Source organism: Schistocerca nitens, chromosome 5, assembly GCF_023898315.1.
Source record: "Schistocerca nitens isolate TAMUIC-IGC-003100 chromosome 5, iqSchNite1.1, whole genome shotgun sequence".
Classification (NCBI taxonomy): Eukaryota; Metazoa; Arthropoda; class Insecta; order Orthoptera; family Acrididae; genus Schistocerca; species Schistocerca nitens.
In genome coordinates this window covers 227,001,735-227,015,941 of record NC_064618.1, presented here as the reverse complement: position 1 = coordinate 227,015,941, position 14,207 = coordinate 227,001,735, and the positions used below count along the sequence as shown (strand labels likewise).

At 42.7% G+C, this 14,207-nt stretch overlaps 1 protein-coding gene across 3 annotated transcripts in view; it reads right to left on the bottom strand.

Annotated features, from left to right (window-relative positions):
• The window catches only part of LOC126259302 (protein slit), an 839,566-nt gene extending 825,613 nt beyond the window's left edge, over positions 1–13,953 (bottom strand). For all 3 annotated transcript variants that reach the window (XM_049955969.1, XM_049955971.1, XM_049955970.1), the window contains exon 1: positions 13,888–13,953. In XM_049955969.1, the coding sequence (XP_049811926.1) occupies positions 13,888–13,907 (20 nt within the window). In that variant the 5' untranslated portion in view covers positions 13,908–13,953. The remainder of the gene's footprint in view (positions 1–13,887) is intronic.
• Between the last annotated feature and the right edge of the window lie 254 nt (positions 13,954–14,207).

Here is a 14,207-nt window from a genome sequence, read left to right as displayed (position 1 = left end):
TTACACTGACCGCGTGGCGCGTTGTTTACTTGGCGAGAGGAGAGCTGTTAGCCTTTGGTCTCGCTTTTCGACTCTGAAAGATTGCTTTACCTTGTCGCAGCAAGGGATGCAAAGCTTTGGCAGACTTTTCTTTTAGTAAATTTCTATAGCAGACTTGGATCCACCGGAAGAGCGCCACACAAAGGTGTCGATAAGAAGTGAGCACTCGCTTCTGTATAAATGTCTGTTTGCCTTCAGCTGTGCCTATACAAGCTTTCATTTTTCTAAATATTAACAGCTTTGCCTTCTCGTAAATTTTCCTTGCTTTATGTATCTTTCGTCAGTGGGAAGCCGACCACGTGGTTGAACATTAAAGTTTGTTGGGCTACCGTCATCACTAACTGTCCGGTCTCATGTTTGTTTTAAGGAATGTTAACTGTTCATGATTGTGTGATGTGATATTGTTGCCATTTGGCCACGATACCTAGAAATTGCGTCTCCACAAACCACGTGGGAACGCGGATGTACTGCGAAACGTGTACCGTTTCACGAGTTATTGCGATCAGTTATCAGGCAACAGCAGTTGTATGAATGATTCACACCAATGATTTTAGGTGTAGATTATAACGGTGTATCTATCGATGCTTTTCTTTAATGTTTTAGGAATTAATGTTATCAGGAATTGTGTACATGCCTCACATCCATATCTTAGGAATAAATGATTTTATACACAATTTTCTCTTGCATTCCGAGGTTATGCTTTTGCACCCAAGCCACTCACCTCGTAGCATTCCTGTTAGCACATCCAAAGCGTTTCCTTACGCACCGGTCCAGTGATTAGTTTCCCCTTTTATTTTAAAACAAATGCTTTAGATTAAGTCTTATTTTCAGGTGTGTTTCTGGAGCTGATCTTCTGCACAGTGTTCATCCATGTGCTATTTTAATTTAAATGGTTGATTCTCGTGGATACCAGGTTGGATGGAGAGTGTGTACCAGAACATGCTTCGTAGGTACAATGTCTGTAACAACGTCGGTGGTCGCCAATCCAGCCACTTTTGTAACGCATCAGTACTGTTCTGTACGTAGTCTGTGTTCTTTTCTGTTTCGGATAATATGAAAACGTAATGTTTAAGTGTTAACACAAACAAATGTGTTTAAGTGATAAAAAAATATTTCATCATGTTTCCTTTAGCATCTTTATATACTCCTGGAAATGGAAATAAGAACACCGTGAATTCATTGTCCCAGGAAGGGGAAACTTTATTGACACATTCCTGGGGTCAGATACGTCACATGATCACACTGACAGAACCACAGGCACATAGACACAGGCAACAGAGCATGCACAATGTCGGCACTAGTACAGTGTATATCCACCTGGAAGTAGTCCTGTGGAACGGCATGCCATGCCATTTCCACCTGGCGCCTCAGTTGGACCAGCGTTCGTGCTGGACGTGCAGACCGCGTGAGACGACGCTTCATCCAGTCCCAAACATGCTCAATGGGGGACAGATCCGGAGATCTTGCTGGCCAGGGTAGTTGACTTACACCTTCTAGAGCACGTTGGGTGGCACGGGATACATGCGGACGTGCATTGTCCTGTTGGAACAGCAAGTTCCCTTGCCGGTCTAGGAATGGTAGAACGATGGGTTCGATGACGGTTTGGATGTACCGTGCACTATTCAGTGTCCCCTCGACGATCACCAGTGGTGTACGGCCAGTGTAGGAGATCACTCCCCACACCATGATGCCGGGTGTTGGCCCTGTGTGCCTCGGTCGTATGCACTCCTGATTGTGGCGCTCACCTGCACGGCGCCAAACACGCATACGACCATCATTGGCACCAATGCAGAAGCGACTCTCATCGCTGAAAACGACACGTCTCCATTCGTCCCTCCATTCACGCCTGTCGCGACACCACTGGAGGCGGGCTGCACGATGTTGGGGCGTGAGCGGAAGACGGCCTAACGGTGTGCGGGACCGTAGCCCAGCTTCATGGAGACGGTTGCGCATGGTCCTCGCCGATACCCCAGGAGCAACAGTGTCCCTAATTTGCTGGGAAGTGGCGGTGCGGTCCCCTACGGCACTGCGTAGGATCCTACGGTCTTGGCGTGCATCCGTGCGTCGCTGCGGTCCGGTCCCAGGTCGACGGGCACGTGCACCTTCCGCCGACCACTGGCGACAACATCGATGTACTGTGGAGACCTCACGCCCCACGTGTTGAGCAATTCGGCGGTACGTCCACCCGGCCTCCCGCATGCCCACTATACGCCCTCGCTCAAAGTCCGTCAACTGCACATACGGTTCACGTCCACGCTGTCGCGGCATGCTACCAGTGTTAAAGACTGCGATGGAGCTCCGTATGCCACGGCAAACTGGCTGACACTGACGGCGGCGATGCACAAATGCTGCGCAGCTAGCGCCATTCGACGGCCAACACCGCGGTTCCTGGTGTGTCCGCTGTGCCGTGCGTGTGATCATTGCTTGTACAGCCCTCTCGCAGTGTCCGGAGCAAGTATGGTGGGTCTGACACACCGGTGTCAATGTGTTCTTTTTTCCATTTCCAGGAGTGTATTATAACGGTACTGCATCATGCCTAATACAATTTCTCAATCTGAACTGGATGAGCTAAACATCTGAATTGAAACCGTAGTAGAACGGAAGCGGTACGTTTCCAGACGTGTGTTCCTACACAAAGTTCAAAACTGGTTCAAATGGCTCTAAGCACTATGGGATTTAACATCTGAGGTCATCAGCTCCCTAGACGTAGAACTACTTAAACCTAACTAACCTAAGGAGATCACACATATCCATGTCCGAGGCAGGATTGGAACCTGCGACCGTAGCAGCAGCGCGGTTCCGGACTGAAGCGCCCAGAACCGCTCGACCACAGCGGCCGGCCTACACAAAGTATTTTAATAATTACTCCCCTCCACACATCCCAGAAGTCTGTAATGGGAATTTCCGAACACCATGTATGCGTCGAAGAACCAACGACGGAAATAAATGTTCCAGAGTCGCATTAAAATTCAAGGTGAAAGGATGTCATCATAAGATTCGCTGATGACATTGCTACACTCAGTGAAAGTGAGGAAGAGTACAGGGTCTGTTGAGTGGAATGAATTCGTTAATGATCACAGAATATGTATTGAGAGTAAATCAAAGAAAGACGTAAGTAATGAGAATTAGCAGAAATGAGAACAACCAGAAACTTAACATCAGGATTGAAGGAATTCTGCTACATAGCCAGCAAAATAACCCATGATGGACGGAGCAAGAAGGAAATAAAAAGCAGACTAGCTCTGGCAGAAAGGGCATTCCTGGCCAAAATAAGTCTACTGGTATCAAACATAGGCCCTAATGCAAGAAAGAACTTCCTGAGAATGTACGTTTTGGAGCACAGCATTGTATGGCTGTAAAACATGGACTGTCAGAAAACGCGGAAAGAAGAGAATAGAAAGAAGCCTTTGAGATGCGGTGCTACAGAAGAATGTTGAAATTTACTTGGACTGATAACGTAAGATGGAACACATGCAGCATGTAATTCAGGGCGTAGGTTGCAAATGCTACTCTGAGTGACTAGGTTGGTACACGAGAGGAATTCGTGGCGGGCTGCATCAAACCAGTCAGGAGGCTGGTAACATGAAAAAAATGCCCTCTATGTCAGATTAGCACTTACATTCAACATCCTCAGTTATCGGAACGCGTAAGACAGCATGCTCCACATAATACACACATCACAAAAAGTTTTGCACCACCCCTGTTCCCAGAACTCCTGAAGAAAGACGTTGACTGTGGATACTGTATCATAGACACAGTCCATTTGACTGTTCAGAGATGTCACTACCCGCCCAAAGATGTTAACAACTATGCATGAGCAGCGCCTATTAGACGGAGGGGGTCCAACAGCCAATCAGTCCCAGCCATTCCACCAGGAATGCGGTACACGTCTCGTGTTGTCTGTAGTTCAACCATGCCTAGACGGTCAATACCGCGGTTCGATCGCGTCCGCATTTTTCCTTTGTGCCAGGAAGCGCTCTCAACAAGGGAAATGTCCAGATGTCTCGGAGTGAACCTAAGCGATGTTGCTCGGATATGGAGGAGGTACAGAGAGAGACAGGAACTGTCGATGACATGCTTCGGTCAGGCCGCCCAAGGGCCACTACTGCAGTGGATGGCCGCTATCTACTGATTATGTCTCGGAAGGACCGTGACAGCAACCCCACCATGTTGAATAATGCTTTTCGTGCAGCCACACGACTCCATGGCGAGGTTTATCTTTGCAACCATGACACCATGCAACGCGGTACAAATGGTCCCAACAACATGCCGAATGGACCGCTCAGGATTGGCATTACGTTCTCTTCACTGATGAGTGTCGCATATGCCTTCAACCAATCGTCGGAGACGTGTTTGGAGGCATCCCAGTCCGGCTGAACGTCTTAGACACACTGTCTAGCGAGTTCAGCAAGGTGGAGGTTCCCTGCTGTTTTGGGGTGGCATTCTGTGGGGCCGACGTACGCCGCCGCTGGTCATCGAAGGCTCCGTAACGGCTGAACGATACGTGATACCATCCTCCGACCGATGGTGCAACCATATCGGCAGCATATTGGCAAGGCTTTCTTCTTAATGGACGACAATTCGTAGCCCAGTCGTGCACATCTTGTGAATGACTTCCTTCAGGATAACGACATCGCTCGACTAGAGTTGCCAGCATATTCTCCAGACATTAACCGTATCGACTTGCCTGTGATGGATTGAAAAGAGTTGTTTATGGACGATTGACCCACCAACCACTCTGAGAGATCTATGCCGAAACGCCGTTGAGGAGTGGGACAATCTGGACCAAAAGTACCTTGATCAACTTGTGGATAGTATGTCATGACGAATACAGGCATGCAACAATGCAAGAGGACGTGCTACTGGGTATTAGAGGTACCGGTGTGTACAGCAATCTGGACCACCATCTCTGAAGGTCTCGCTGTGTAGTGGTACAACATGCAATGTGTGGTTTCCATGAGCAATAAAAAGGGCGGAAATGATGTTTATGTCGATCTCTATTCCAATTTGCTGTACAGGTTCCGGAACTCTCGGAACTAAGGTGATGGATTTTTTTTATGTGTGTATGTTCCAAAACTCCGCGCATGAAAAGAAGACTCTTCTGGGATTAATACCTCTGGTTTTATCGGTAATAGAGAGGTAATGTCAACTGTGTTGGACGGCTCTTGGGCTAGAGACCATTTGCATAACCAACGGAAAATTTGTCTTAATGTCATTATCCTACTGTACAGGATCAAAGTAGGAATATTAGACACTTCCTCTTGCTTAGACAACTGGTGCAAATCGGTGGGTTCCTTTTTCTTTTCATGTGTTCTACGTTGAGTGTTATCAGTATTATGGAACCACCATTAGTTCATGGATGGTTCCTCAGAAAATCCAAAAAAGGGTATTTTTTAACATTTTTTCGTACCAAAACAAGGGCCGCGGCTTAGAAGACATTATGTACAGAAAATGGCTGAAATTTTTATGATATATTCCTAAGGTGCCGATTTCGAACAACCTTGATATTTTTCTCGTTATCTTGGTCCGTTTCCGAGATACAGAGGTTCAATGTTACCCTGCTTTTACTCGAGAAATACGCTCATAAAACCCAGTGTGAGGCGAAAGCATAGTTTATGAATTGACGCAGCACGGAGAAACATACTATTAAAGTGTCTCCCGTATCATCAGAAGGGTTATGTGAATCCCATGTTGTTGTACCGAAGTACATTCAAAACTTTTGTGCACGAAAAATCTATTCTGAGGTGTAAAATTAGTTTTGCGTTTTCATATAAGTAATCAAAATTTTACCGACTCAAAGTTGTTCTCATATGAATGATATGTCCTGCTGTGGCAGGGAAAAGAAGGGAAGTAGAGGGAAAATGTTCCTATCGGAACACAGGAAGGGTGAATATGCTTGTGTTTTAAAAGACTCTGACCGAAAAGTGGCGTACCATTTGCCTATTTCTACCTTCCTCGGCGCCATTAAAAGTTTACAATTTTGGCATGCGAACATATTCGCGCTTTTTCATGATACGAGAGAATGAGCCACTGGCAATGGGAAAGGGACGGAAATGTAATAAATACTGGAAGATAGTACACAGTCGCTGTGGTATAGAAATAGCGAAGGAGACAATGAGAGTGTGAGAGAAACAGAGCGACACATTGGCAGTAGAATATAGTGGACAGTGACGGAACGATGATGCGAAAAGAGTGAAGGATTGGTTCAAATGGCTCTGAGCACTATGCGACTTAACTTCTGAGGTCATCAGTCGCCTAGAACTTAGAACTAATTAAATCTAACTAACCTAAGGACATCACACACATCCATGCCCGAGGCATGATCCGAACCTGCGACCGTAGCGGTCGCTCGGCTCCAGACTGTAGCGCCTAGAACCGCGCGGCCACTCCTGCCGGCTAAAGAGTGAAGGAGACAGTGCCAGTGTGAGAGAAATAAGAGAAGTAGAATGTGGAAATGGGTGAGAGCCAGTGATAATGAGAGATACTAAGAACGAGGAAGATAGAGATAGTGATAAGCCCAGCAGTAGGAATGACTGAATGGGATAGTAGAAGTAAGAGGGAACAACAGGGAGACAGTGACTATGGGAGGATAAAGTAGGAATATGACATAACGAAGGAGACTGTGGCTGGGAGACAGGAGACAACGAAAGAGAGACACAAAGACACAATGGCAGTGAGTTGGGCTGGACGAGTGATAAGCAATGGACAAAAGGAGGTGGCTGAGTATGAACGACTTACAGCGATGGACTAGTGGGTGTCAACGATTTACAGTTAGGGCAGCTTATGGTAGTAAGAGGTTAGTTGCATGTTAAATACAGCCCGAATATGTCCGCACGCTAAAATTTTTAAAAGTGCTGAAGAAGGTAGAGTGAGGCAGCTGGTATCCCACTTGCCAGTCGATCTTTAACGGAGTGTATTCGTCTTTTTTGTGTTCCAATAGAAGCATTCCTCCATTCCATATCATATTTAAAAGTCTGTGTACGAGTATGTCGTTGTCTGGGATGTAAGTCTCTAAGACTGTCCACAGAGATGACATGATGAACACCTTATAACGAATAACTGTGTTCGTTATGTCGGCGATCGGATCATTTTAGGTTATATCAAAACTTATGTCTTTGAAACTAAACGCATAAACGTTCACATTTCGTTGCTCTTTAAGTTTTGTAAAAACAACAAAATGAGTAGCATTTTCTTCTTGTTACCCCTTTTGTATCCACACTTCCACCCTGAAAGTCCCTTTAATAATAATCCTGACTGAGATTAACCATATATTCGTTTATTGAGAAAGCGGCCAATTCCTTCTACTAATTGAAGTTTGTGGTCATTCGTTCCAGCTAATTTAGCCGGTATGGTGATGTATTAACTGCGTGCCATCAGCGCTCTATCGAATGAACATTTAAGTCTTTCACAAGTCGAGCCTTCAGTGTAATTTTCTTTTTTACGAAGTCCGATTATCATTGCCATTGGCATGTAAATCATTTCTTGCACCGAAATTTAAAATTTTCGCTGTCCTGCGTCATCAAGCTTTTACGCTCTCCAACGACAGCTTCTGCACCTGACTTTCACACGAATATAAAATTTTAGGTGATAGCTTTCATCCGACACAGCAGGAATTTGATCTCAAGCGTTAATTTTAAAATTAGTCATAAAACAGTCCAGATCGCAAAGGTACGTTTATTACAAGGTGACCGGTTTCGATCAGAACGTGATCGTCTTCAGACCTTCAAAACTGTAATACGATAAATGATATAAATTAAAGGGCTATATAAAAGAACTTAAAACTACATATGAAATTACAAAACATAAATATACCCCAACAGATGGACAGTGGTTGTACACGTAGCAGGTACCGCTGAATTACGGCATTCACCTGCAAGATAGGTCCGCCCCCGATAGCTGATCTGACTTAATCGATGAACAACGAACTTAAAACGGATGACTTACGACGTCCGCCCCGAGCAGATGCAACGATCAATAGCGAACAAAATGAGATAAAAAAAAGTGGTCAGCGCGACAGAATGTCAATCCTAAGGGCCCGGGTTCGATTCCCGGTGGGTCGGAGATTTTCTCCCCTCAGGGACTGGGTGTTTTGTTGTCCTAATCATCATCATTTCATCCCCATCGACGTGCAAGTCGCCGAAGTGTCGTCAAATCGGAAGACTTGCACCCGGCGAACAGTCAACCCGACGGGAGGCCCTAGCCACACGACTACAAGAGAGGTGCGCAGTTACCTTTTAAATTCATAAAAAGGAAAGAAATAAACATCGCTTTCTGTGTGTGAACGTTGCCCTCTGTGGCGTCTGGAAAAATAATTACGATATTGTTGGTTTCTGTGGAGATGGTGGACGCCGTTCCAAAGATATATCATCATGACGATTTCCAAAGAGATGACAGTGAGTATCGGTAGTTTCTGTCCAGCAGACTACATTCCACAGATGTGCGTAGTTGGTTATTATCAGTGATCTTGTGAGATCACTGGTTACTATAGAGATGGTAGACGCTGATCTCAGGCGTTTTCCATTGAAGCTGCCACAAACATCGATAAAGCGACGTCAGTAGAGAATGCCCCGTAGATGCAGTCTCAGCACATAAATGTATCCGTTAATGTATGCTTCGATATGTAGTAAATAGTTGTTGATCGTAATATGCTAGCAAATAATAACAAAAGCGGTATGAGAGACTAGCAATAGTAAAGAAAAATACGTGCCCATATTACTAAAATATATAAAGTTGTAACTAGTGAAAAAATAAGTAATGTCAAAAATTAATTAAGAATACTTCATGACGAAAAAGTATAAATTAAAAATACTGTACTGTGACATAACGTGCCAATTATTTATACAATGTAAATAGTACAAATGTAATAAGATAATATGAAATATAAAAAATGTCACAACCCACTCACTATGAATAAAATATCGTGAAGCGCAATAATAATACGGGTCATACTAAAAAGGAGTGTGAAAAGGATATAAAATCACGTTTATTTCCTTTTCTAAAGTTCTTCATATATTTATTTGACAACAGCTGCATTAACAAGCTGTTTCTGCTTTATTGTAAAATTATTATACGCAACTGTGATGTTCAATTTACTAAAGAGTACGTCTTTTTGTACACAATAATCTCGACTTATATCTGATTGGCTAACCGACATCATGCTGTTAGCTGCAGGCGCAGCCTTCAATATTTAAGAAATAGCTGCGCTGCTCTCTCCAGCAGCTGACTGTCATCATTTAGCTGTTCCTTCTCCGTGTACAGCCATTCTCCATCAACATGGTATATCCATGTTTTGTAATTTTGTAGCTAATTTTAAGTTCTTTCTGTGTATCCCTCTAATTCATATCTTGTATCATATTACAGTTTTTTTGGAGATAATCATCTGATGCTCGAAACCTGTCACCCTGTAGTAAAGGTGCCTTTGCGATCTAGACTGTTTTGTAATTAATTTCAAATATTCTGTTTTGATCGCTGACTTTCTCCAGCAAAGTTTTCAATAATTAATCCAGAAAGTCTACAGCTTCATGTTATTCTTACCATATTACTGCTGTTGTCAATGCGATGTGTCACACTTCTCGAACAATTAATACTAAAAAATTTCGCCGTAGTCATTTTGTTCAGAGGGATACAGTAAAATGTTCACTGTGTTGTTGAAACCGTTTTCAATTTGACTTCGTTTAATTATTAGATTCCGCACAATAAAACAGCATTTTGAAATCGATGACAGTCTGTTGATTTTAATTTCTCATTACTCTGAAGACGTTAGAAATAATGTGGTGTATCATGCTATGAAGATTCAGAGCATGGAAATATTCTGAAACGTAAGCTTTATTGTTATTTTTAAACCGGGCAATCTTTTACCACCTTGCTACAGAAAGCTTCTACATATACACATATGACTACTTTGCGTTGCGGTTTCCGGCGCTCATGGAGGACAAAAATCAGGCGGTATTTATCCTCCCACATTAATTAATATGAACGTGAAAGAGTAATTTCAGAATGAAAATTATGACTCGCACTTAATTTTGGTAATTAACGGACGAAACATTGTTTTTGTTTCAAAAAGTGGAGGAACTGGCGGTTCAGGCTCGTAAATATGGCCCACTTAATTAGCGGAGGAGAAATTGCGCCGCGTCCACGGCGCTGTCAGAAAGCCAACTCTGGCGAGCGCCGCACGGCCAGAAGTTTCGGCCCCAACGGTTTTTGCAGAACAATTTCGCTAACTATGGCTCGGCTCTCTGCGAGTCAGGGAAGTTTCGCGATATATGCGGAGATTAAATCTGGTTGCTAGAGAATTTTTCTTTTTCTGTATTATGTATCAGCACAGAACGTACGTACGCGATACGGAAATACTTTTTTGACTCCATTATTTCATGTTGGCGACGCTAGTGAGACTCCTGTGATGATACAATAGAGTGAAGAGCAATAGAGGGGACGCAGTGGTTGAAGTGTATCATAAATTATAAAAAGGTTGGTGAAATACTTTGTGATCCAGGTTGAACTTTCAGTACAGAACTGAAATCTGGGTTTTTTTTCCTATCAAAGATAGTTACTGAGCTATTGCAACTTCGTTTCTTTATATTTCTGATAAGTTTCAAGATACATCAAATACAATTTAAAAAATCAGTTTTGATTAGGTTATCATACTATCTGCTTCGTATCATTTAATTTAAATGAACATTCCCAGAACACTGTGACTTTCTTGTCTCAAATCATACTGCCAGATTAATTCGGTAACTTTATATAATATCGTCTTTTAATAGCAAAAATGTCTTTATGGAATCTTTCGCCATGTTTATCTGATAGGGCGCTACAACCCTGGAGAAGTGGTCATTTGTATCTTCACAGACCGATGGCACCGCATGTCCTGCTGATATTCTTCAACCCTGACACTCAGCATCGCTTTATTTTTGGTACTGGTAGCTCTTTTTCTTTCGAGGAAGTTTTCTGTCGTCTTCTTGATATACACCCAAATTCTCATTTGTGTTTAATATCCAAAGTGCTTCGAAATGTCCATTGTCCTAAAGCACTTCATGCTATAGCAACACGAATACCGAGCGAGGTGGAGCAGTGGTTAGCACACTGGACTCGCGTTCGGGAGGACGACGGTTCAATCCCCCGTCTGGCCATCCTGAGTTAGGTTTTCCGTGATTTCCCTAAATCGCTACAGGCAAATGCCGGGATGGTTCCTTTGAAAGGGCACAGCCGGCTTCCTTCCCTAATCCGATGAGACCAATGAACTCGCTGTTTGGTCTCCTCCCCCCAAACAACCCAACCCATGAATATGTTTTTCTTTTATCTTTGCTGCTGGAAGGCGCTACCACTTTGTGCCAAGTGGTGGCAGTAGAATATTTTCCCAAAATACCAGATTTTTCACGTTACATTTTTTATTCTTTGCGTTTTCAGTCTCCGCTCAGTCCATTCCTTTCCCTTGTAAAGAAATTTCCTGCCATATTTAACTCAACGCGAAATGAAACACTCATCCTTCGTATTGCCTTATTTGCTCCCCCGATAACGATAATTAGTTTAAATCTGCCTCACAGTTTTCAGTTGTGTTCATTCAACTTCACTGAACTTAGCATACCACCTAAAACCTTGTAACAGTCTCTAGTAAAAGTAGATCGAGTACGATACTACAGCAGAGGGCATTTTATTTGCATTATGGATAAAAACGTCGTCAAAACTTATTCATGACGCATCCATTAAAAGTCTTCAACCCTATGAACTGCTCTCAAAAGTAGCCCCGATAACGAAATTCTATTTCCAAACTTGAGTTTCCCGTGGAAAATGTGTTCGGAATCGCCACTTTCATATCAGAAGTAAGTCCTTCGTAAATAATATTAGTAGCTTGTAGATATAGAAGTAACATTATATCATCATTGTTCTGAAGATGGTACGCACTCCCTACATATTTATTAACAGTTTGCTTTTAGCCTTTCATATAGGCTGAAGCGCCAAAGAAACTGGTATAGGCACGCGTATTCAGATCCAGAGATACGTAAACAGGCAAAATACGGCGCTGCGGTCGGCAACTTCAATAGAAGACAACAAGCGTTTGGCGCAGTTGTTACTAGGGCTATTGGGAAAGTAAGTTCCGAATGATCGCGAAATGGAAACCACTTTGAAAATCAGAAATATTTTATCTGCAACAGTTAGCTACAGCTTCCACCCACTGCTCAACATAGTCACCACTCCGACCTAGACATGTGTCGTAGCATTGTACCAACTTTCCAATACCCTCGTCATAGAAGGCAATTCTCTACACTCATCTATAGCTCGTTGCCTGTACGAAAATGTTGTCTTCATAGCCAGTAGTTAATGTGAGCAGAGATGAAACACAGAGGCAAGCAGCCAGTTACGGGCTGTAGTGTGGGTGATCAAACACTTCCCATCGAAAACGCTGCAGGAGCATTCTCGTTGCCCCTGCAGATTGCGACTGAGAATTGTCACAAAGCAGGAACTGTATGACAGTTCTGTAATGTGGGCTGCATAACATCAGGCGAAATCTCTCACCAGGACCTCATACTTGGCGGGAGACACTATTTTCTACGCATCTTTATGTGCTCACCATGCGCTCAGAACTGAAAAGAGCGAAGTGATACAACCGACAGGCCAGGGGTTTCCATTTCTTGACTGATCGCAACTAACTTTCCGAATATCCCTCGTAGATCGGCTACGGCTGCTACAACGTCAGGTTGTCAAGTTTTAAGTGAGTTTGAACGTGGTGTTATAGTCGACACCCGAGCGGTGGGACACAGCATCTCCGATGTAGCGATGAAGCCCTCGTATTCATGTAATATATTCTCAGGCAACTGGCCACGACAACTCGAGCTTTCTACGATTACCTCCATTATATTCAAGACGAACTGAAGAAAAAGTTGGAGGTATTCACCAAAAGCTTGACTTTTATTTGTAATTTGTCCTGGCCAAAGATTCGAGAATATTGAACATGGAGATATCATCATAATCTTCAAATCAAAATATCTGGAACAAAAACTTGGTAAAAATGAAATAAACTTGCAAACAAAATTAATGAGCATTAGTAACATTCAGTGAAATTTTCTGAGGATATAAAGACAAATTACCACTGATGGTGATAAGAACAGTCCATCAACGAAAGTATCCCAGAAGACCTAATGTGCAACAAAATACATTGGACTCTTTCTCATGGGGATAATAAAATCAAAATAATGACCAAATATTCAAGAAAAATGTAATCTCATAACTGTACTTCCTGGAAAAGAAATGGGAGTGACTGCAAGCCCCTGGTGTATCTTCTTTCAGTAATTTTCTCAGTTGATCGACAAACGTTGTATTGAGATTGTTATACAGTGTAGCGATATAACTTAATGACAGGGAAACGGTTCTCCCTGCAAGGATAGTGAAATTACTGAAGCTGAATACCAAAAATATTTATGACTTGTCACGTCACTGCAGTCGCTTAGCCGTATACTTCTACTCCGAAAATGCACATATATCACTACGCAATTTAGTGCAGATCACTGAAAGAAAGTCTGTTATTTCTAATTATCTTTCTTACAAAACTGATTTGTAAGCCCTGCTAGTTGGCAGCTCTTCCTTCTTTCTTGGTGGACGCATATGTTCATTATAACGATGAAGAGAGATGAGGAAACATGATTATAAGCTCGTCGGATAGCTATGACAAATATAAATGTATGTGTAAGTTCCCCATATTCATCTTAAGAGCGATGTGCAGTACTACTGAAAGACATCTTCTTTGTATCGACAAAATTTCTTAGTGCATTCTTATTAAGAATATCTAGTAAATATACTTAACAGCTGTACAGTTTATTATAAGATAGTCTTGAAAATAATTCGAGTTTTACTTACAAGATCCGAAGCTTCCCCATGTCCTCGAAGTCCGTCTCGAAGATGACCGTCAAGTTGTTTCCTTGAAGATCTCTGAAACACAAATAACCAAAAACTCTGTATACAAATTGTAATAAATCCGTTTATGTTAACAAAAACAGGATGAGTTTGGCGATTATTGTTGAATGACGCAGTTTTGCATGGAAATAAGGTAGTATCAAATAGTTCAGACTAGAGACGTTTTGGGACCGAGAACGTAAAAAAGCAGAGATATGAATGAGAGGACACAATGGACTATTCATTGTACTGAAGTAGTTCTTTCGTGTATGTCATAAGTATTC